Consider the following 20,595-nt stretch of genomic DNA (forward strand, 5'->3'; position numbering starts at 1 on the left):
AACAAATGGCGCCTATCCGTCTTTGGTGATAGTGAAATTGAAATTCCCGAGGCATGGATGCCCACGATCAAAAACACGACACCAGGAGAACTGAACTTCAGCGAACCACTGAGGGCATTTTTTTACGCCCACTTTAAACACGAATTTTTTTTAAAGAGGAAAAAGGAGAATGTTCAATGTACAGTGCATCGAATTGGCGTCGATAGACTCCCAAGAATATTCTGCACGGGAGTTTGGAGAATGGTATTCCCGAGTGAAGATTTTGCGACAGTAGAAGTGTAGGGGGACGCGTGTCGCGCCCGAAGGCCAGAGGGGAGAAAAACTCGCCTTGCCAGGACGAGGTGGTGAACCACAAAAATGTGTATGGGAAGAGCGAGAATCGAAGTCTCGATCACGTGACCGAACGGCCGGCCCCGACGGACGAACGGCCCCGTCCCCCGCCAAGAAGAAGACCCGGCGTGGAAAAGGGATGTCTTGGACGCATAAAACCGTCTTCAATATATGCAACATGTCTCAGACCCTCCCATCCCCCCCTGATGTAGCAGTTGGGTGAACTTTCTACGCATCGCTACCTGTCGTCCATTCCTCCTCCCCTTCTCCATCCGTAACCACTGCGGACGCCAGGATAGGGGAGCCTGCACTCGAGTGGCCGCACACACAGATAGCAAGAGATGCCCACAACCCACAGTACCCCGCGGCGAAGACAAGACCTCGCCTGAAGGCGGACAGGACAGGCGGCCCCCCCGACGAAGATAGGCGGACGAGTGCTCCGCCAAGAAGCCCGACCGCGCGCGCAGCAGGGACCGCCCCCGGGCCCCAGAGAGGCGCCCACGAGGGACGCGGAAAAAGAACGCAGCCACAAAGTGATGGAGCCAACACGTGCCCCCACAGCCCCACAGACACCCGCGGCCCAACCCGCGGAAAAGCGCAAGAACACCAGCAAGATCCAGCATAGTTAAGTGATCCCAAAGTCCCCCAACCCAACAACGAAACAGAGTGATCCCACCTATGCGGGTCTTCACTCCCGGCAAATCCCAGCCAGTACGACCGAGAGGCCCCAGCTAGAAAAAAAACGCGGGGACGGAGGGGGGGCGGGGGAGGGCGGCGGGGGGCGCGGGGACGGGAGGCGGCGAACAACCCGACCTGGTGGTTTCGACGGTTTAGGAATATTAAGAATACTGTTTCTGAACGATAACAAGAATAAAATGCAACTGAGCCATGCGCCAGTTTTTCGCAAATGCGTCAACCTTGTCAATTCAGCTTTCAGCGATAGTCTTACCGTGGATAATATCTTTGAAGAACAAATCCTGTTTTTCAACATGTTTTGGAGTTTCCACAAATAAAATTGTTTCATAACCGTCGCGTTACGCATTCTGGTTTTAAAATCAAACTTCTCATTTGATGTAGCCGCTCAAAAAACCAGAAATATAGGAGAAAACAAGATGTTGAAACAATTACTCGGTATAATTTGATAAAGAAAAAGAGTTAACATAAAAATGAAACTATGGCCGCCGAAAAAAAATAAACTTAATTGTAACCGTTAAAACGCGCGCTTCAAAAAAGAAATGATAAAGAACACACGCGCTTAACACTCGTGAAGATCTCCATGACGACCGCAGTTGTCGTCTGGTTTTCCGAAAGAGGAAAAACTTTTGTTTGCCAAATTTTCCATCGGTGAAGAACTACTTGTTCTTAAGCTGGCATCATTTTTTTCTGCTTTCGGCAAATAAAAACCATATGACTTGTGGTAGTTAAGCAAATGTCCACAAAAAAAAAACGCATTTGTTTTAAATTCTCGGGTTGAAATTTTAGACCGCGAAAAAAAAAATGAAAAACGAGAATAGAGTTTGAAAACACAAGGAATTCTTACCTTCTCGTTTAGCAGGATACGCAAAATATGACAACAACATGAAAAACGGCAGCGCCTTAAGCTGAAAGACCACCTTAATGCTTAAACAAAACTTTTTTTCTTCTCACAATGAACGCACAGCTTGTTTGTACCGCGAAAAAGAGCGAAGTGAACATTTGACGTTACAATAAGCATTGATGACGCAGTGCGCGCGGGAATAGTCAGTTTAAGTTCGTTCCCAGATTGCCCTTTTTTTAATCAAGTGAGCTTTAGTGTTGTAGTCTTTCTGAAACCGTTCCGTTTTAGACAAGACATGTTATTTACGTACATTACTATGCTCTTTTGTTCGAAAGCCGAGTAGTGAAGGGCCGGGAAATAATAAATGTCGCTGTTTTCTGCTCTTTTTTTTTTTTTTACAATAACGCTCGTAAGCCATACTGTACATCCGGCAGCTTTCTATATAACATTGAGACGCTTTTTATTGCTTCCTCGTTTCCAGGAAGTCGGTCCAGTCCACTCAACTTGAAAACAAAACAAAACAAGAACAAGAACGACTGTGACAATTGAAAACACTAGTGCCATTAAACTACGCTTTTCGGACAAATCTTGTACCCAGATCTTTTTGGTACATTACGATAAATTATCTTCTCGTCCCCAGCCCCTCCAGCCGGCGGACGAGACGGAGGGCCGGGGAAGGTGCGAGAGGCGGGACGAAACGGAGGAAGACGACCCACCCGAAACAAGACGACGAGACCGGAAGCAGCAGGACGGACCGGCCCCAGAGCCCGCCCGGCCAGGCCCAGCGGAAGAGAGGGGATGGGGACGAGAAGACTCAAAATGCGTTGACTTTGGTCAATGTCAGCGAAATATTCAGTCAATGGTTAAATCTCAACCAGATAATGACCAGAAGGGTCTTGCGAGCGTAAAATACAATACCATTTCTCCTCTTAATTGCAACTTAGTTTTGGAACAAACAACTTTTAAAATTGCAAAATAATAAGTTGCTGTGTAGCACTCTGTTCGTGTACTATTAAATGTTTTTTCTTAAAAAGTGCTGAAATGTTGTCTCGTTTTGCGAAACGTTTCGGGAATAACCCCTTCATCAGTCGAAACGTTAAATGAACTTTGCGACTGATGAAGGGGTTATTCCCGAAACGTTTTGTGATACGAGACAACATTTCAGCACTTTTTAAGAAAAAACAGTTTATAGAACTTAAATTGCAAGGCTACTAGGACAGAAATGAAGGATTTAACCTTTACAAGATTGGAATAAAAACTAATTTTACCATTATAGTCAAGATTCATTGACATTACCAGTGATTGTCCGACGAGGGAGTTGTGTTCCTTATTATGAAGATAACTTTTGCATAAGTTTTTGTGCCACATATGATAAAATAGCATATGTATAAAATAATTGTTTTATTTATATATCTAAGGTAATCGACCCTAGTTCTGCCTGGCCCGTTATGCGATGTTAGATTTCCTTTTTCAATTTGTGAAGTGTCCCAATACTTGAAATCTGATTGGGAAAGTAGATGTTAGTGAAAACGGGTTCCACAAAAATAATTAAAGCTTACTGTACCTTTCAATAGCTCATAGCGCTTTCAGTCGGTACCGTTAATCCTAATTATGGCGACAGCCAACGAACTTTGAAAACATAAAAAAAATGAAATCCTGACTCGACCTTTTGAACTGGCTGAAGTGTACTTGTTTCCAGAGACGCCAGTTTAGATTTTTGACGGAAGCGAAAAATTAAAAAGGCATTCAGGGCTTTAATGGGATTCCAACCATTGACCTCCACGATACCACGCTTTGATGCTCTAGAAACTAAGCCATGAAGCCGCAAAAAGGGCTTCAAGGTCAACTGAGCTGAATTCACTGCGAAGACTGTTTCTCCACTTACAAAATTTTTGTACCGTAAATGCCGATTATTAACCCTGGGCTTAAAACAACTTCGCAAGGGGTTTTGAATGCGCTTGTAAGTACGGGGTGGGATGGGCGAGTTACAAGCGGTATAAAAATTACCTAATATTGTGAGAAAGACACTCTGACTAGACGTTCAGATTTGCACCCTATTTGCAGTTTTATTTGTTGCCCACGATTCGAGTGTTAGAAGTGAGGAGAACACAAGTTAATCAAGCAATCTTTATTGACATAACAGTAACTTTTACAAGTTCACCTTAACGAAAACCCAAACAAAGGATCCCGAAATATACAAGATTGAAAAACCAACCTGTCAGTTAAATTTTCTTTTTACACTTTTTATAATCTTTAATGTTTTGAACAAAATTTTGAGAAAATAAATTTATGAACTACCTAAATTTTATAAATTCATTGCAAACACTCCTGCAATCTTTAAAAAAATAATCCTAAAATATTAACTGAGAACGTAACTGTGAAAAAGTTAAAAAAAAAGCACACGATTTTTTTTACTAAAAAGCGGAATGAATAAACAATATCTTTAAGCTAAGAGTGTTAATGTTACTTAAATGGATTAACACAAATTATTACAATGTTGCAATACTTTTATACACTGTACGCATGTATTATGATGTAATTAAATAATTCCTCTTGATTATTTTCAATATTAAAAAATATAATGTAAAATGAGTACTATGTAGAATGATAAGTCCGGTCAATTACAAGCGATTCCACTTTTGCGGCCATAAAAGTTACTAACTGCGAATGGAGTATCCGCGACGTCGTCAAAATCTTCTACATCCATATCATTCAACACAGCATCTCGTCTCCGGGCTGCGGACGTTTGCTGCTGGAATGCTCGGCTGTATTTCAATGAGCCAGCAAATGACGACCTGTGTTCTAGTTCCGGTCTTGAGCTGGGTTCTTCGTCGTCTAAGCTTATTACTTCCGTTACAGGATTTGGACGCTCGTGAGCGACTGAATAGTCATTTATTTCTATATTACTCGCTGTACTTCTTCTACTACTACCATGCATTCTACTGCGAGGGAGATCCCTCAGCTTTTCACCAATGTCTCTGTTTTGTTCCCTAAGGGTTTTGTTCAAATCACTTCCTGCACGACCAGCGCCTGGTATTGTTGCACTGCGCTCCGCAATATCAACCGTAAAACTGTCCACGGCGGTTTCTTCGTCTTCACATTCTTGTCTAGCCGTACTATTCTTGTATCTGTAATTTCCTTTGCCTTGAACGATGTTCAATTGCTTTCTCAACACTTTCCCTGCTCCGCTGTGTTTCTTGTACTTCGTGGAACCGTCCGTGGGAAATCCACCCTCGCCTCCCAAGCTAGCACGTTGAACCGTCTGTGACGTTCTTGATGACGTAGTGTAGTCTATGTTAGGCATAGACATGGACATCATGGGCTCATTCCACGCCAGGCTTCGTCCGGTGAACTTTCCTCCTATAGAAAAAAACACCAAAACAATGGTAAGAAATAAAAACCTGTTCTTTTGAAGGGTTTACTTGTAGGTATCGCTTTATTCTATTAGTTACGTTTATTAGAGTGGCCCGTGTAAAGTCTATATTCCAACACTATTGAAAAAATAACCTCCAAAATTAACACTATTACTAACTAAACCCTTTTTAAGTCAATATTCTAACAAAATTAATTTCAAAAATGGTGAACAAACAATATGACAAGGATTCCTCTCACATACCTTTTTGCTCCCAGGATTTGCTTGCCCTCATTGCTTGCAGTTCTTCTGCGACGTCAAAGCCACTGGGTAAGGTTATTTTGTAAATCAGGGGGTACCATTCAGGTGTGGTCATTTTGGCGTAACCTGCGAGTGGCAGCGACAAGCAAGCGATGGGCTGCCCTTGTGTCGTGACACGATTGCGGCCGCATACTGTTAACAACACCTTGCAAGTCTCCACATTTACTCTTCTCAAGTCACAAGCGTCGTAACGAAAGTACTCTCCAAACAAAGTGGATATACGGTAAACCGGTACTACACTTGGCTGTGCTGTAGATTTCACTAAAAAAGAAATATCAATCTGTTAAGTCAATATACCTTATTGCACAAAATTTTGGCAATGATTTGACTTCATGATTCTGGAAAAAATTTTCACAGCTGCTTTGTTAAATTTTCTTATACTATCTTTTTTGCATCAGTGAATTTCTGTGATTAATACAAAATCCCCCAAAATGCAAACAATTTTGATGTTGTGAAACTTTCTTGGGATAAACAAACCAACATTATTGGTCAAGAGTATTTGTGTAATAAGATGTTTTTTACTTCACGATGCTGGAGAATTTTTTCACAGCTGTTGTATTTAATTTTCCTAATAATATTTTGCATCACTTAATTTCTGTGATTAAAAAAAAAAACGAAATATGCACAAATTTGATGTTGTGAAAATTTCTTGATCTTGACATATGCAGCTAGCCGATATACATTTTTAAATTTTTAATTTTTAACTCTTAACTGCAATTTTTATCTTTCACCTACTTTTATGATAAAATTTTATATTCTATTGTAATTTATTGATTTATTTATTTATTAATGTATGCAGTACGATTCTTCAGTTTTTCTTCTTTTTAGAATTTAAGTGTAAATATTTTAACTTTAAATAGCTTAGATATATAATAATGTAAATAGTGTCCACAATTAGTTTTTTTAAGCTAAATACTTCAGACACTTTAATAAAGTATTTCTTTCATTCATTCTTGTGAAAAATTAACCCATCATATTGGTCAAGAGTATGAATTTGTTAAAATAAAATTTTTTATCAGCACTCACCAAACAAACTGATCACATTAATTAATTGTAAGATACCAAACAAAAATAAATTTGAGAAGGAAATCCCCCTACTAGTAACACAAGAAATGTACAGAGCCGGGTATAGAGAATTATTAAGTTGATAAAATCTTACCTTGATCTTGTCCTTTCTTCTTCTGGGATAGGCGGGTTCCTCTTTTTAATGATGATACTAATCTTCTACCCATTCCTTTTTCTGAAGGTTTTTCATTTTCAGCCTCCACACCATCCCAGCTAGTCACGCTGTCAGTTGAGCTTTGTTGCGCATCAATGCGCTGCAATTTGTGCAGAGATGTCTTCCGTTTTGTGGATTTGCTCTTGTCAGGAATGAGGTACGCCTTTACATAGACATGTGACATGTTGTGATCTAGAGAAAAAATGTTTGAATGTTAAATGGAATCCTGTTCTCATTCACTTTCCCCTGTTCCCGTTCTTTTGGAGTCAACATTTGGCTGGCCTACTCCAGCTGAAAAAGTTAATGAACTTGTTACATAATAATTACGAAATTGACATGAAAGAAAGTGTGTACAAAAGTTTTTCTATGGCTCTATAGAAACATGGTGATGTGGAGAATTTTCCTTTCTTCTTTTAATGGTATTTTTTCTTATGAGTTGTCCTCCCACAGTATTTCTGATTCGCTCAAACTTCCACTCAACATTTTTTTACTCGTTAGAAGATCTTAGGATCACAAAAAGTGTTATCATTTGATATTCCTTAATTCCAAATGAACGCTTTTATATTTGCAAAAACCCTTTGGCATTTTGCAAGAGGCCATACACATTATATCTCCCCAGGGAGTTTATAGCTACTAGCCGTTAAATATAAAAGCAATATCCTACCTGCAGGCAGTTTAACATCTTTTATTTCCCCCACATAAATGACAAGTGACTGCCTATTCTTGTTTAAATCAAATGATACTCTCATTTCTCCAGGCCCTGGATGACACACAATTGATGAAGCAGAGAAGCTTTCACTGGAATCTAAAAACAAGATATTGTTGGTGTCAGTCAAAAATGCTTCAATGGATGAATACAATAGGTTGATCTTGCTTCTTATATTGTTCCTTAAAAATTAACATACAATCAATATGTTAATACATTCGCTGTTTACAAGAAGGAGTCTATTCATAGATCACGTCCACCCTTCCTTTTTGAATATTTATCAGTTCGGATTCAACTTCCTTGTACTTAGTCCTAAAGTATTATTAAATGTAGACTAGTTAGGAAAATTAAATTAAAAAGCAATTTACTCAGGCAGTTTTCAATAACAAGGCAAGGTGTGTTATTAAAAGTCAATGTTGCATTAAAAGAAATGATAGAATGAAAAAAGATAACTACAATCATTTACCTGAACAACTCGACGACATACTTTCTTGTGAACTCTGAGAGCTTTCCGACCACTGTGGCGACGACTGTCTTTGCTTCTTCAGAACTGGACTTTGGTTAGATTTGTGGCCATAAATCTTGGATTCAAAAACAGCCAATTTAGTTTACTGACATGTCGAAAGGAGAGACTTATATAATTAAACCACAGAATATGTGCACTCTGAATGGTGCAAGGTGCTAATTACTATTTTCAACAAATTTATGTGGCAGCTTGGAACTTTATCAAGCAAGGTTTTCTCTACGAAAGGTTTTTAAAAAGTATTAAATTTTCTCCTGCAGTGGAATACAAGGCATAATATAAGTTGCTGTTTACAGCACCACAGTCAGAGGTCAAATTATACTGTTGACGTCATAGCTACTTTGCTTTTCACACTATATCATTTTCTCCTTTTCCCTAACTAGAAAATAGGGCTGAACCTTAAAAATACTATAATATATACTTTTCTATAACAACTTTGTGCCAGTCATTGTTTCTAATTTAACTAGAAACATTTACCAAGTTCTTTATACCCATTTGTATCCAATTTAGGTCAATTTAATAATGGTATTTGAGATTTCAACTCACATAGTACCTTTCAAGTGATATTTGAATACTGTTCGTGAGGGTTTTTAAAAAGTTAATCAGTGATTTTACTGTGTATAAACAGCTTACCTTTCGAAGAGAATGATCGTCTTCGATGGGAGATGGACTTAATTTAATCACGTCTTTAGTTCCTAAAGAAAACAATAAAGCCAAATAGATAAAGCTTAGCTAAGCACAAAATAAATTTCACTATTTTCATCTTATATTGAGCGCGTCACTCGATCAGAACAAAACAGAAGACGAAAGTAAATAAGCAATGACGCAACACGCTTCGTGTGAAGTTACATGTAGAATAGACAACCTGTGGAGAACGTTCTTTTGTATACACTTCGGCAACAAAGAAGAGCGATGGCGAAGCAGGGCGCACGATCAAGAACGCGATTCTACGACCGTCGAATACACCACAACAAAATGTTGGACTCTGTTCGAATTAGATCACAATATCTTTACATTCTAAAAAAATCCCAAAATAGAGCGTTTATGTATTTGTTCATCTGATAACATTTTTGTATGAAAGTACTAAACAACTGATCACAAATGGTTCCGGGGGCAATTCACAATAGGAGTCAATGCGATTATTAAACCCGTGTGCATGAACCTTTCATAACCATAAAAAAATTGTCAGATATCGTCCTTCGTCAATCAACTGTACATGTCATTCAGTCTTGTGACTTTTAAAATTCTACTATTACATTTCCCTAGCTTCCATCACATCTCTTTTTAGAGTTATGTAATCCTAACTTTTTAGTGTTAAACAGTTTCGCAATTTTCCGCTACAGAACCAAGAAGCGATCGACCGACATCGTGATTTTTTTAAAAAAAATATTGCATTGGATTCCTAAAATGGCAAATAGCAAACAAAAAGCTATATAGCCTGCTGCTTAGGTATCAATGTCAACACTCTTTGTTCAAAGCAACTTTTCATGTTTTCGAGCAATGTATCTAAATTGTTTCTTCTACTAATATTAAAATTACCTAAATATAATTGTTTGATTTTAATGACCAAGATTATATTAAAAGATTTCACTCACGTTGCCTCTCAAGAAATGTCCTACACTCCTCGTCGGCACAGTTCTGAGGGATTTTTCCTTCAGCGTTTCTCAGATCCAAGCGCGCCCCATTGCGGTACAAACTTCGAACAACTTCTAAATGACCATTCCTTGCGGCAAGATGAATGGGCGTACATTTTTGGCTATCCTGGATGTTGGGGTTTGCCCCATTTTCGAGAAGGGCGATCGCGATCTCTAGATGGCCGCAAGAAGCCGCTTGATGAAGGGCAGTCCAGCCATATATTCCCAAGGCGTCAATAAGTAATGCTTCTCGAAGCCCAGCTCGAAGCAATTTGAGATTATTCAACCTAGCAGCAATGTGAAGTTTGGTCTCTTCTTCTTCTCTAATCGTCATGTTTTAAGAGCAATGTTTCTTAGGGGTTCAGATCAACTAGACATCTACTTACGATGAAGATTCTGATAAATTCAATGGTTTCCTGCCTGAAGCAAAGCACGCACTATAAATGGTGTTTGACTGAATCATAAGAGAAGTCTTGGCGACAGCCACGATTTGTTGCATGTTGTTGTGGCAACGAGTAAATATTTACTTTTTCTTTTCTTATCTCTCAGGTGATTGGCTGAAAGGTGAAAAACATTAGTGTAGCCAATCAAAATGCAGCTTATATCTGGAGGTTTTGAAATGCAAACGAGGCATCATTGCTTAGCAACACATTTCAAAATGGCCGCGGATGGCGGGAATATTTTCGTGAACTGTTGAAGGAAAATAGCTGCAAATCTGAACATATATCCTTCTTTTACGAGCACCGGCAATGGGCGACGCCAATGCAACTAAAGAAGATTACCTTAAAGTGTGCGCTGATCTGGGTAAACAGGCCGATGTTGAGATCTTAGCTGTGTTAAATTCGGCAGTAGACGACAGTTTTCTGTGAGTTTACTACATTTTATTTGCATTTTCACTATTTCTATGAACTATATTTTTAGGATAAAGCTTGTTTCCGATAATTCTTTGTCTACTAAGGAAAATGATTTTAAAAACGAAGGTTGCCGAGGACGATTTCTTAGATTATTCTTTGTTAAAACAGATGCATTACAGTCGAGTACATAAGCTTAGTTAATGAGTTATAAATATGACATCGTTGACAAGGTTAAAGATAAATAGTATTAAAGCTTCATAAGGCGAACTTCACTTCCGCTGAAAAAAATATTGTCGTTTCCAGAGGTAACAACATAAATAATGCAGAAATTCAGGAAACAAACAAACGAAAAGTACAATGAAAAAAGAAAACACGGTTACAAAAACTCTTTGTAATTTTGGTTGCTTGGTAACGACCAAATTGTTTACAGTGCTTGAAACCCGCAGGCTTTTGGCTTGATTTCTGATAGGTCAATTTTTGATCAATGATTCAATTCAATTAATTCTATTTTATTCGGCCTTTGTTTTCAGAAGAACGTGGTTAAGCTCATATACGATATATTTATTAGTTTTTGTCTGAGCAACGAAATGTGGCTGAACAATAACAGAAGTTAATAATAAACTTAAGCTTATTATGTTCCGCCTAACTACAGTCACCTAAATTGCACAGAGAAAAGTCTCTGCGGTAAAGCAGACTCATTTAAGTTTTTCATTAATAGGCACTTGTACTATCTGTTCAGAAATCAGAGTTTTCTGTTCCCTGTATTTGTCTGGATTCTTGTACAGTGAGTGGGGTTGATTTCCCAGAGAATGAAAACACATTAGTGAAATACCAACATGTACCAGTTTTAACCCACAGGTCAAACAATTGGCATGTAAATCCATGTACTGTTCAAGGTTGGCGGCCTTAGCAGAAAAAAAAAAAACCGGTAATAGTAAATTTGAGAACACACTTTTTTGGAAAATTATATTATTTCAATCATGCAAATTATGCAATCTAACCAGTGGAGAGAAATGCTGAAGTCTCTCTTGCAGCTATGCTGATACATTATAAGGAGTTTTGAAAACTATTGGCATGTAATCCATGTATTGTTATACAAAAAAAATGTATTGTTATAAATCAAGGTTGGCAGCCTTAGCTAAAAAAAAATAATAGAAAACTTACATGTATATCATTTTCAATCATGCAACTACAATCTAACCTGGAGAGAAATACTGAAGCCTCTCTTGCAGCTATTTGACATTCTTAGCACTTAAGCAAAGACAAGCAATGTCACTGGGGTGGGGTTGTCATTGCAGACATGAAAGAAGCTTCTTGATCACATCTGGTCCCCATTTACTGGATGTTCTTTGTTACACACCCAGGGTGTTGAGATTATATACCTCAACGGAAATAGGAATGACCAGTATTAACTGGAAGTACAAATCAGTGAAGCCATGAACATTTATACCAAAAAGTATAATGTATCAATACAGAAGCATATGTGATATGCTTCTGATCAATAATATCAAAAAGTGAATTCAAACTTACACTCCCAACATCCCTCCTCCCCCTACTCAAATCTCAGGTGTGAGCACCATTCCTTACATTATTTTACTTGGGGGAAACAAGTACAGGGTGCTATTTTTTGTACATGATTGGTTAGGCACTCCAAGAGTGAAAATAAAATTGCATTAGCAGTGTCAACTCTATGATATGCTGATTGTCATACCAGGTTACACAGTAAGGAGGATACATCATATTGCTTAATAGAGAGTTTTGTAACAAAAACTGCTGGCTAAGTCACTGGACTTTTGCCCTTAACAAGAGACTGGTAAAATTTCACCTGCCCAGGGCTGCAAATAATATTTTCCCTTGAAACGACATGCCTCCAATTAAGTAGCAATCAGTTAAAACAAAAGTGAGGTCGGACGTCCTTTTGAAGTGCCGGTACTGCTCGTTATGTGAACCTGCTAATCTAATGCGTTGTCAATGCAGAACAATAAAATAAAAAACAAAACAGTTGTCCGGACATTCTGTCCTTCCAGTAGTCGGAATTTCATTGTACATTTGCAAATTGTGGTCGGCCAGTGCTCAACGTCTGACTGTTATTTGCAGCCCTGGCTGCCTTGTAATGACTGTTTCCTTCGAGTTCAAGTTTAGTTCCTAGTAATTTGTATTTTTAATTTAAAACAATTGAAACAGGAACACCTTAGACTGCAGCATGACCTGTCTTTGACCATTACAGGTAATGAATTTTTTGTTATCTGCCAACAGAGACCCGATTATTGAGTTCGACTTGCATTTACATGGCAACAAAAGAAATGAACGCAATGAAATGTACAGGAGAAGACTTACTGACGAGGTATAATTATCTTAAGAAAAGAAAACTTTCATTACCTTGTCTCATATTTATAAAAAACACCCTTGCCTCCATTTATACTAAATTGAAAGAGACACTGTGAAAGTATAATGTCTTACCCAAGAAAACAACATTATAGTGATCAGGACTGGCGAGTGGCCAGTGATCAAATCAGACTGCTTGACAAAAAATCCAATACACAGTTTGTAAACATTAGGCCTAGAGCTACACCTTTCACATTGTGTTAAAAGTTTTATACAACTTCATTTTCATTGATTCATATGCAGGATGCTGATATATTGTACAACACATTAAGAAGCAATACATTTGTCATTGGATTGGATCTGGGATACAATACCATTGGAGATGATGGTGCCAAATTATTAGGACAGCTACTTCAGGTTTGTTTACATGGGTCTGCCTAGAAGCTACTTGCAAGAAAATGATCCAATGTACTGACATGGCCAAGTGCAGAGGACATTTCGGGTGTAGCTTGTTAAGCTGGTGGTTGGCAATTATTGTCCATCAGCTACATTTTACTGTGTGTTATTTAATTTGGCCAAGGTGTCATGGCCAGGAAGTGCCATAAGACACTAAACAACAGTTGAAAATAAATGGTCTTAAATCTAACCCAACATCAAGCCTATGGGCAACCCAAGGATACTGGTAACTCTCACTTACATGTTAAGACAGCCTGGGGTATCCTCCCCAGAAATTTGTAACATTCTGATATCTGACTTAGAAGTAGTCAATTTAAGGTTACTGATAACCTCTTGGGGTGCCGTTCGGAAAATGTTTCGTACGCGCGTCATTTTCGGTGAAACCATGGATAACTATATATCTTTGGAAAGGTTATGAAATGTAGAATCGAAATATATAAAAATATTGGAAATTTATTGCTTCTATTAGCGCGCGCGAGCCGTCAAACTTGAAATTATCGATGTTCGCTTCGCTGAATTACCCGCATCCGCGTTATCTCTTACATCAAAACAAACTGCACTATATCACTCAGCACATGATAGGCTATCAAAGTGTGTCGGGCATTTTGGATCTTTCTATTCATTTGGTTTCTGAGAAAATAGGCTCTGAAGTTGGCCAATAGGAAATTTTTCGTTTCTCGTCACGCAAAGAGGTGTCACGGGAAAAATATTTCGAATATTCAAAATGCCCGACACACTTTTGTGCACCAATATCTCACGATCATTTCGGCCAAGTTTCGTAAAAATCCGACAAATCTACATACCCTATTAATTCGTTTGAAGAGAGGTTATTCATGGAAAAATAAACCCCGAGTTTTCGGGCCGAAAAGATTTTACAAGTTTTCACACCTTGTCAACGCAGGTGTGAATGCGGCCCATGCCGCCGACCAATAAAAATTCCACATACAGCCCCCTGATGTCGCTTGTTACAAAACAGTCTCGAATTCGAGGGAAAAATTATTCGCCGCTCAATCTGCAGCGATTGTATTTGTTATCCGTGGTCATAATGCCAAAAATGAAATCGGGCGCGTGGAATTCCAAAGCAACGAGGCAAAGGGGTAAAGGCCGTTCCAAAAATACCACGAACCCTTGTCGCTGGCAGCGAGCTGAGATTTCTTCGCCTCATCGATTGAATCTTTGTCTGCTTTCTTAGGCCCGGGCTTTTTCTTACCTTTAACCCAGGGTGAAACTCTCACGTTTCCGCTTATTTGGCCTAACACTCACGTTTCTCGACAAATTCGCCTAACATTTCTCCTTGCGTTGACCACGAATAAAACACAATCTCTTCGCGAACAAATTACGTAATTTGAGCATCCCCGGATGTATTCCCGCGTGAAACTCACCGGACGTCCGAAGTGTTGACATGTCATAGCACCTTTGGGGATTAACGTTTTAGTCACGCAAAACACAAAATTTGCAATAACTCTGCTAGAAAAATTCGTAGTAGAAATATTTTTTAAAAAAAAGAAAACCAGAAGAGTGGGCTATCTCATGGTAGCTTTTTACAATTTTGCAAAATTCCACCCCGAAAAGGTTATCAGTAACCTTAATGCCATTATGAAGCCTTTTTTAATTGCATAAATTAGAAGGTCCAGAACTCACTTGTTCCCCTCAGGACTCCACTCTTATATATTAATGGCCCTGAACATTTGAAGTTGTAAATTATTGTTGACATGCTTGTATTTAACAACATAGATTAAATTTATGTTTTGTTGCAGGAGACAGTTTGTCTTCAGTGGTTAGTGTTAAGTTACAATGATATTGGTCCTGCTGGAGGGGGAGGCCATTGCAAAAGGATTGCAGGTAACGGCTTTTTTAATGCAAATGATAAGTTTGAGATTTACATTACAGTACAATCACTATTTTTGATGTTTTAGGCTGCTTTGATAAAGTGTAAATTGAAACAATGTTTACATGTAAATCAAACTTAATACAAATACAATCTGTGATCTTTGTACGTATTGATATGAACAAAGATTTAAGTCTACCAAGTATACAAAATATAATTTATAATAAGCAATTTATATAGTGTGAAACAAAGTTAATATTCAGTTGCACATTTGTTTGTTATGCTCTGACTTATAATGCGTTCAATAGGTCTAGTATTGAAGACTCTAGACCATTAAAAGTTAATAAAAGAATACTAAGAACTTTTTAAAAATCAAAACAACAGACTGTTTATTAATAATTAAAAATTCACTTGACTGCTAATCTTTTTATTTTAGGTGAATGAGACTCTTAGCAAGTTGAGGTTAAATGGAAACAAAATAAAGAACAAAGGTGGAATGGCAATAGCAGGGGCTTTACAAGTTAACACCATGTTAGAAGAACTTGACCTGGGTGAAACTGACCAGGTAATGTATTTTTTTTTGTTTTTTTGTTAATTTATTTATTTATTTCAAACCCTGTATTCGGCCCTGTGTTTGTATATAATGGCCATCGTGTAACAAAGCAGTCAAGTGGAAAATAATGTAAAACTGTAAACTTCCCAGGTGGGATGCTTGTCATTTTCCTCAGGGGTGTAAATTGTAAGGATTTTAGTCTCACTAAGGGTGAGTTGGTGAGTATTTTTAGCTGCTGAGGTCTCATTTAAGGTCGCACCTGAAGAAATAAAAAGAAAACACTGTCATACTGTGTTGGCAGTCTGGACTGATCAGCCATGAAAATGGTCTCTTTTTGGAAGGGGGGGGGGGGAAGGGGGGGAACTAATGAGATGCTCACAGATTGGTCTTCTTTAGTGATTTAATTCAAATTTTCTCACGAACATCCCTGTCCCTTTCATTTGATCTTACCCCCTCCCCTCCAGGGAAATACTGTCATTATTAACTAATCTATTAGTGAATGCAATCCTTACCAGGTGATATATTTTCAGCCAGCTCATGCTGGGTCATTGTTTTGAATTCATTATGCTCCAGGAAGGACTTCAGGTTTGGCATTGATTATTTCTTACTTGAAAATCATGTTGCAGGAAATAGAAAGTATTATTGCCATAGCCACAGTCCTTAATTTTAACAACACGTTAAAATCAGTGAATTTGAACAGACCTATACTCTTTACTCGTCAGGTAAGTGAATTCACCTTATATAGTAAAAAAAATAAAAATATCAGTTTTCAGCACTTAAAAGCTCTTATGTACTTTGACTGGGTCAGTACTACAAATCTCTATCAGTTAATGCTACAATAATGGTATCAAATAAAATCCTAATTATTGGTGCATACATTTTGGTTATTTTATTGATGTCACTGGTTACCATAGAAACAGTATACCAGGTAACCTATTAAAAACACCCTTTGCTCATACATGTAACTCAAAAACAAGCACGGCGACCCCATTTTTATTATTATTGAACATTGGAAAGTGCTGAAAAATGATACCAGCCACCTTGATTAACCACTCCCCCCCCCCCCCCCCCTTTTCAGGGCCAATGTGAATAAACACTGAAACAATTTTTTTAAATGAACCTTACACGGTAAAAAATCCCAACTGGCAGGAGGCAGACCAGTTGGCTATTTACAAACATAGGCAAGGAGCTGGACTCAGGACTACTGAGAACAAAACCAGCTTGTGTTAGAACAGAATTCGAACCTATGTCCTCCAGTTTTTGAGTCCCTGGCTTAAACAACTTAGCCATGCATGTTGCCTCCCTTACAGTTTGACTACTGTAACCAAGAAATGTACTACAGAACAAAAATAAACCACAGGGGTGAACAGTAAAAATAAATTCGATAAACATTTTCAATTTAAAACAAATTTAAAAGATGAGTATGAAACAATAAAATTTCAACTTGTTTTCACTTTGGTCTTCAAATAACTTTCAATTTCAATACTAATTGAATTTATCTTAGTTTGAAAATAGGTAGAAATAAAACGGTTAGCCAAAAAACCTCAAATCACACTTTAGCAGTTAAGTTTTATTTCTCCCAACAATTCATAATTCTAATGATAATTTTCAGGAGGAGACTACAGTTCATATGGCTAAAATGTTGAAGGTGAATGTAAGACTACGAGAAATTCACCTTGCACACTATGACATGAGAGACTTTGGTGCAGAGAGATTGAAGGAGAATCTCATAGACAACTTGACGCTTACACACCTAGATTTAAGAAGGTGACATTTAATAGTGTTGTGAATAGTTTCATCATGCATGTTTTATTACCAGAAACTGTTGAGAATATTACCTGATACTTACCCGACAAGACCATCGGACAAGTTGGCTAAAATCAGACAATATTCTACAAGATTATGAGCAGGATAATATTGTTTTTAATTATTATTCAACAAACTGCCAATGAAGCGTATGGTAAAGTTAGGTAAACTGTGGTTTTGCAGCGCTTTGTGAAAAGTTGGGTAACCGTAAATCTTGCCAACCTAGCAGGATATCTGTCATCTACAGATGACAGATAACAAGGACCTTCTGATCTATTTGGGCATCGTGGCAATTTGTTGAATTATAATAAGGTTGCTTGACTTCCTTGTCAATTTTATAAATCTCAATTTTTATAATAATTTTTATTTATTTATTTCTCTTAGTTTCATGTCTGATTACACTTTTCCTTCCATAACACAGCAACAATATCACAAGAGATGGAGCTAAGCAACTGGCAATTCTGCTAAAGAGTAATACTCCTCTTGAAGTGTTAAACTTGGCACACAACAGAATTGAAGATGATGGAGCCGTTGCCCTTGCTGAGGCATTAGCTGCTTACAACACCAACCTTACTTCGTAAGCATTCTTATTTCAGTGATTTTTGAAAGAATTTTTACTTGTAAATATGTCTGCAGTAAGACTCAATCCACCAACCATTAGTCTGCAAGTGACAGTTTGTCAGTCGGTCGGTGGGATGGTCACAGTGGTCAGTCACTTGCTTGGTTGGCTGGCTCAGGCTGGTCTGTTGGATGGTCGTTCAAACAGGCAGTCTGTTGTTCTTTCAATTCAATGGAATTTCTTGAATAAGCGTTGCATTGGGAATGTGGCGCTTATTCGAGGGAGGCCCTTATATACCTGCCAACTTTTTCTGGGTCAAAGGCGTGCGATTTTTCTCCTGAGAGTGCCAGGATTTCCGAAGGCGATACGACAATGTCCGAAGTTTTCTGAAGACATCCGAAGTATTCTGAAGACGTTCCGAACATTGCCTGATCCCAGTACGTGGACGTGTTTTGCTAAACACAACCTCTTCCCAATGCTTTTTTACCTCAAAACTCTGTCATTTCGGGGAAGGTTTCGCCATTTACTCATTTTACATGGTGTTTTATTTTCTCACACTGGTTTGAGATTACATTTTTTGGGAAATGTGTCGTTTTTGGTTGTAATAACTGACACATTTTTCGACTAGGCGTGAGAAATTGGTTCGTAAGCGTGAGATCAAAGTTTTCAACTCCTAGGCGTGAGATTCATGCCCAAGGCGTGAGAGTTGGCAGGTATACCCTTATTTTGCGGGCAGCCCTTATTCGAGTAAATACGGTACCGGCACTTGTCTTACTAGTGCTCAAATAGAGGCTGCTTATAAGTTAACCAATCAGATTTGTGAAAAGTTGTCAATCACTTATTAATAAATAGTTCGTATTGCCTTCCTTGATTATTTCTCCTTGTGTGTGGTTGCCCATCAGGCTGAGAAATTGCAACTTTGAACCTGTTACTAATATTTATTATCAAAAGAGTTTAATTTATTTAGAAATCTGATAATTAAATTTCAATATCAAATACCTTTTAATGTTAGGTTGGTCATCTGTAGTAACAACATAGCCAGTGAAGGTCTGTGTGCTGTAGCTAGAGCCATGAGAAGCAATGGCTCTCTCCATGCTCTTTACATCTGGGGAAATAAACTTGAAGAACCAGCATGCAAGGTATGGTACATCAGCAACACTGCTACATAATATTCTGATAACAGCTAATGCATACAGGGTCAAGAATGCTGTTGTGTTTGAGTTAAAACTTGCTAAACTTGCAAAATTCCATAAGATTGTGATCTTGCACACGGCAAAAAGGCAGCACCATAACTCCAGTCAAGTCATAATCATGTCAATAGTCTTCTTTTCAACATATTAAAATTCTGAGCTTGGTAGCAAGGCCTAGAGAACACAAACAAAAAATTTAAAATGAATAAACATGCTTGAAAAATTTCTTTTGTTTGTGTCCTCTAGTCCTTGCTACCAAGCTGAATGTTAATAGTTATATTGAAGAAGCATATTGTCCACAGTATTTTTCACACCCTGCATCTGTGCTTGACTTTGCACTGTCTTGTTTTTGCTAACTCTCCCTGAGTGTTCAACCTTTAGGGCCCAGTTGTTCAAAGAGTGGATAACGCAATCCACCTGATAAATCACTCTCCAGTGGACAATTGAATTACAAAAACCTATTGCGCTATCCACTGGATGGACACTATCCACCCTTTGAACAACTGGTCCCAGCATTTTAATGTATTATGTTTCAGGCATTTCAGGACTTGTTGAATGGACCTGTCCCTCGTCTGGAGCCCCAATATACAGATGTCGAACCCTATGTTGTGGATGGTGTGGTGTATTTAGCAAGACTCTCAAGTTCTTTTTAGTTTTTATTGTATAATAATATTGGAATTGTTGTAAATTCTCAATCTTGTACAAAATGTAAGGTACTATACATAATAGTAGATTTGGAAAATAAAAAAAATCAATGCCAGCAACGTTTTTTGTTATTATTTTGACTTTGAATATTTTGGCAAACGTCTTCATTGAAATATACAATGTAGTAGGCTGGGGTTATTAATTAATTGTGATTCTCACTTGTCAAGGTCATCACAATTAATTTTTGATATAGATTAGTTCCAAAACATATCTAATAGACATGAAATGAAATTCTGTTCAAAAACTCAGCAGGACAATGTGTTCAGTACCTTCACTAAATCCCAATTTGAAACTGTATGATCTGTTGTGTTATTTTTGGTTTTATTATCCCCATCAATAGTCTGAGTTGTGTAGTTAAATCTGAACTTTCACAGAACAATCATTATCTCAAGTGTTATTGTAACCCAATTATTGTTTTCGTTAGTAATTATAAATAATAGCAATTATTGCTAATTAAACTAAGCAATAATAATTTATTAATAATATTTGCTTGATTTTTGCCTGTTAATTGAGTTGGAAATTTTATATGTTAAAGCTCTACTTAGTATAAGTAATCTTAGTAATCTAAATAATTATTATTTTTTTAGTTAATTTTTTGTAGCGAGTCTCAATAGAAGTGAAAGATATCCAAGTACCTGATAGCTGTAAAAATCAGTGTCTCCAAGACATTTACTTCTTTAATGAATTTATTTGAAAC

The 20,595-nt window shown here is 37.8% G+C and overlaps 1 protein-coding gene and 1 pseudogene across 2 annotated transcripts; one reads left to right on the plus strand and one right to left on the minus strand.

Moving 5' to 3' along the window:
• Positions 1–3,980: 3,980 nt before the first annotated feature.
• On the minus strand, positions 3,981–10,118 carry LOC144657477 (uncharacterized). Its single transcript, XM_078517819.1, has 7 exons — positions 9,584–10,118; positions 8,622–8,683; positions 7,932–8,046; positions 7,424–7,564; positions 6,700–6,951; positions 5,484–5,801; positions 3,981–5,227 (listed from the first exon to the last, which is right to left on the minus strand). Exons 1-7 carry the CDS (start codon positions 9,954–9,956, stop codon positions 4,485–4,487), a joined length of 2,004 nt encoding a protein of 667 aa, XP_078373945.1. The 5' UTR covers positions 9,957–10,118; the 3' UTR covers positions 3,981–4,484.
• A 140-nt stretch (positions 10,119–10,258) lies between these two features.
• Positions 10,259–19,957, plus strand: LOC144657499 (uncharacterized; annotated as a pseudogene). The gene is made up of 10 exons (XR_013571539.1): positions 10,259–10,487; positions 12,733–12,820; positions 13,105–13,218; positions 15,015–15,099; positions 15,522–15,650; positions 16,265–16,360; positions 17,251–17,405; positions 17,866–18,021; positions 19,016–19,142; positions 19,730–19,957. The product of XR_013571539.1 is annotated as an uncharacterized LOC144657499 (transcript).
• The last annotated feature ends 638 nt before the right edge of the window (positions 19,958–20,595 follow it).

The sequence above is a fragment of the Oculina patagonica genome, chromosome 6, assembly GCF_052425735.1.
Source record: "Oculina patagonica isolate OP01 chromosome 6, crgOcupat, whole genome shotgun sequence".
Taxonomy (NCBI): domain Eukaryota; kingdom Metazoa; phylum Cnidaria; class Anthozoa; order Scleractinia; family Oculinidae; genus Oculina; species Oculina patagonica.

What these genes read in the sequence shown, in the direction of transcription:
- LOC144657477 (XM_078517819.1), bottom strand. Translation starts at nt 9,956, where the DNA reads ATGACGATTAGAGAAGAAGAAGAGACCAAACTTCACATTGCTGCTAGG. An exon ending in GACATTTCTTGAGAGGCAAC is followed by an intron (nt 8,684 to 9,583) that starts GTGAGTGAAATC and finishes TGTTTTCTTTAG; the next exon opens with GAACTAAAGACGTGATTAAA. An exon ending in GAAGAAAGGACAAGATCAAG is followed by an intron (nt 5,802 to 6,699) that starts GTAAGATTTTAT and finishes TTTCTTTTTTAG; the next exon opens with TGAAATCTACAGCACAGCCA.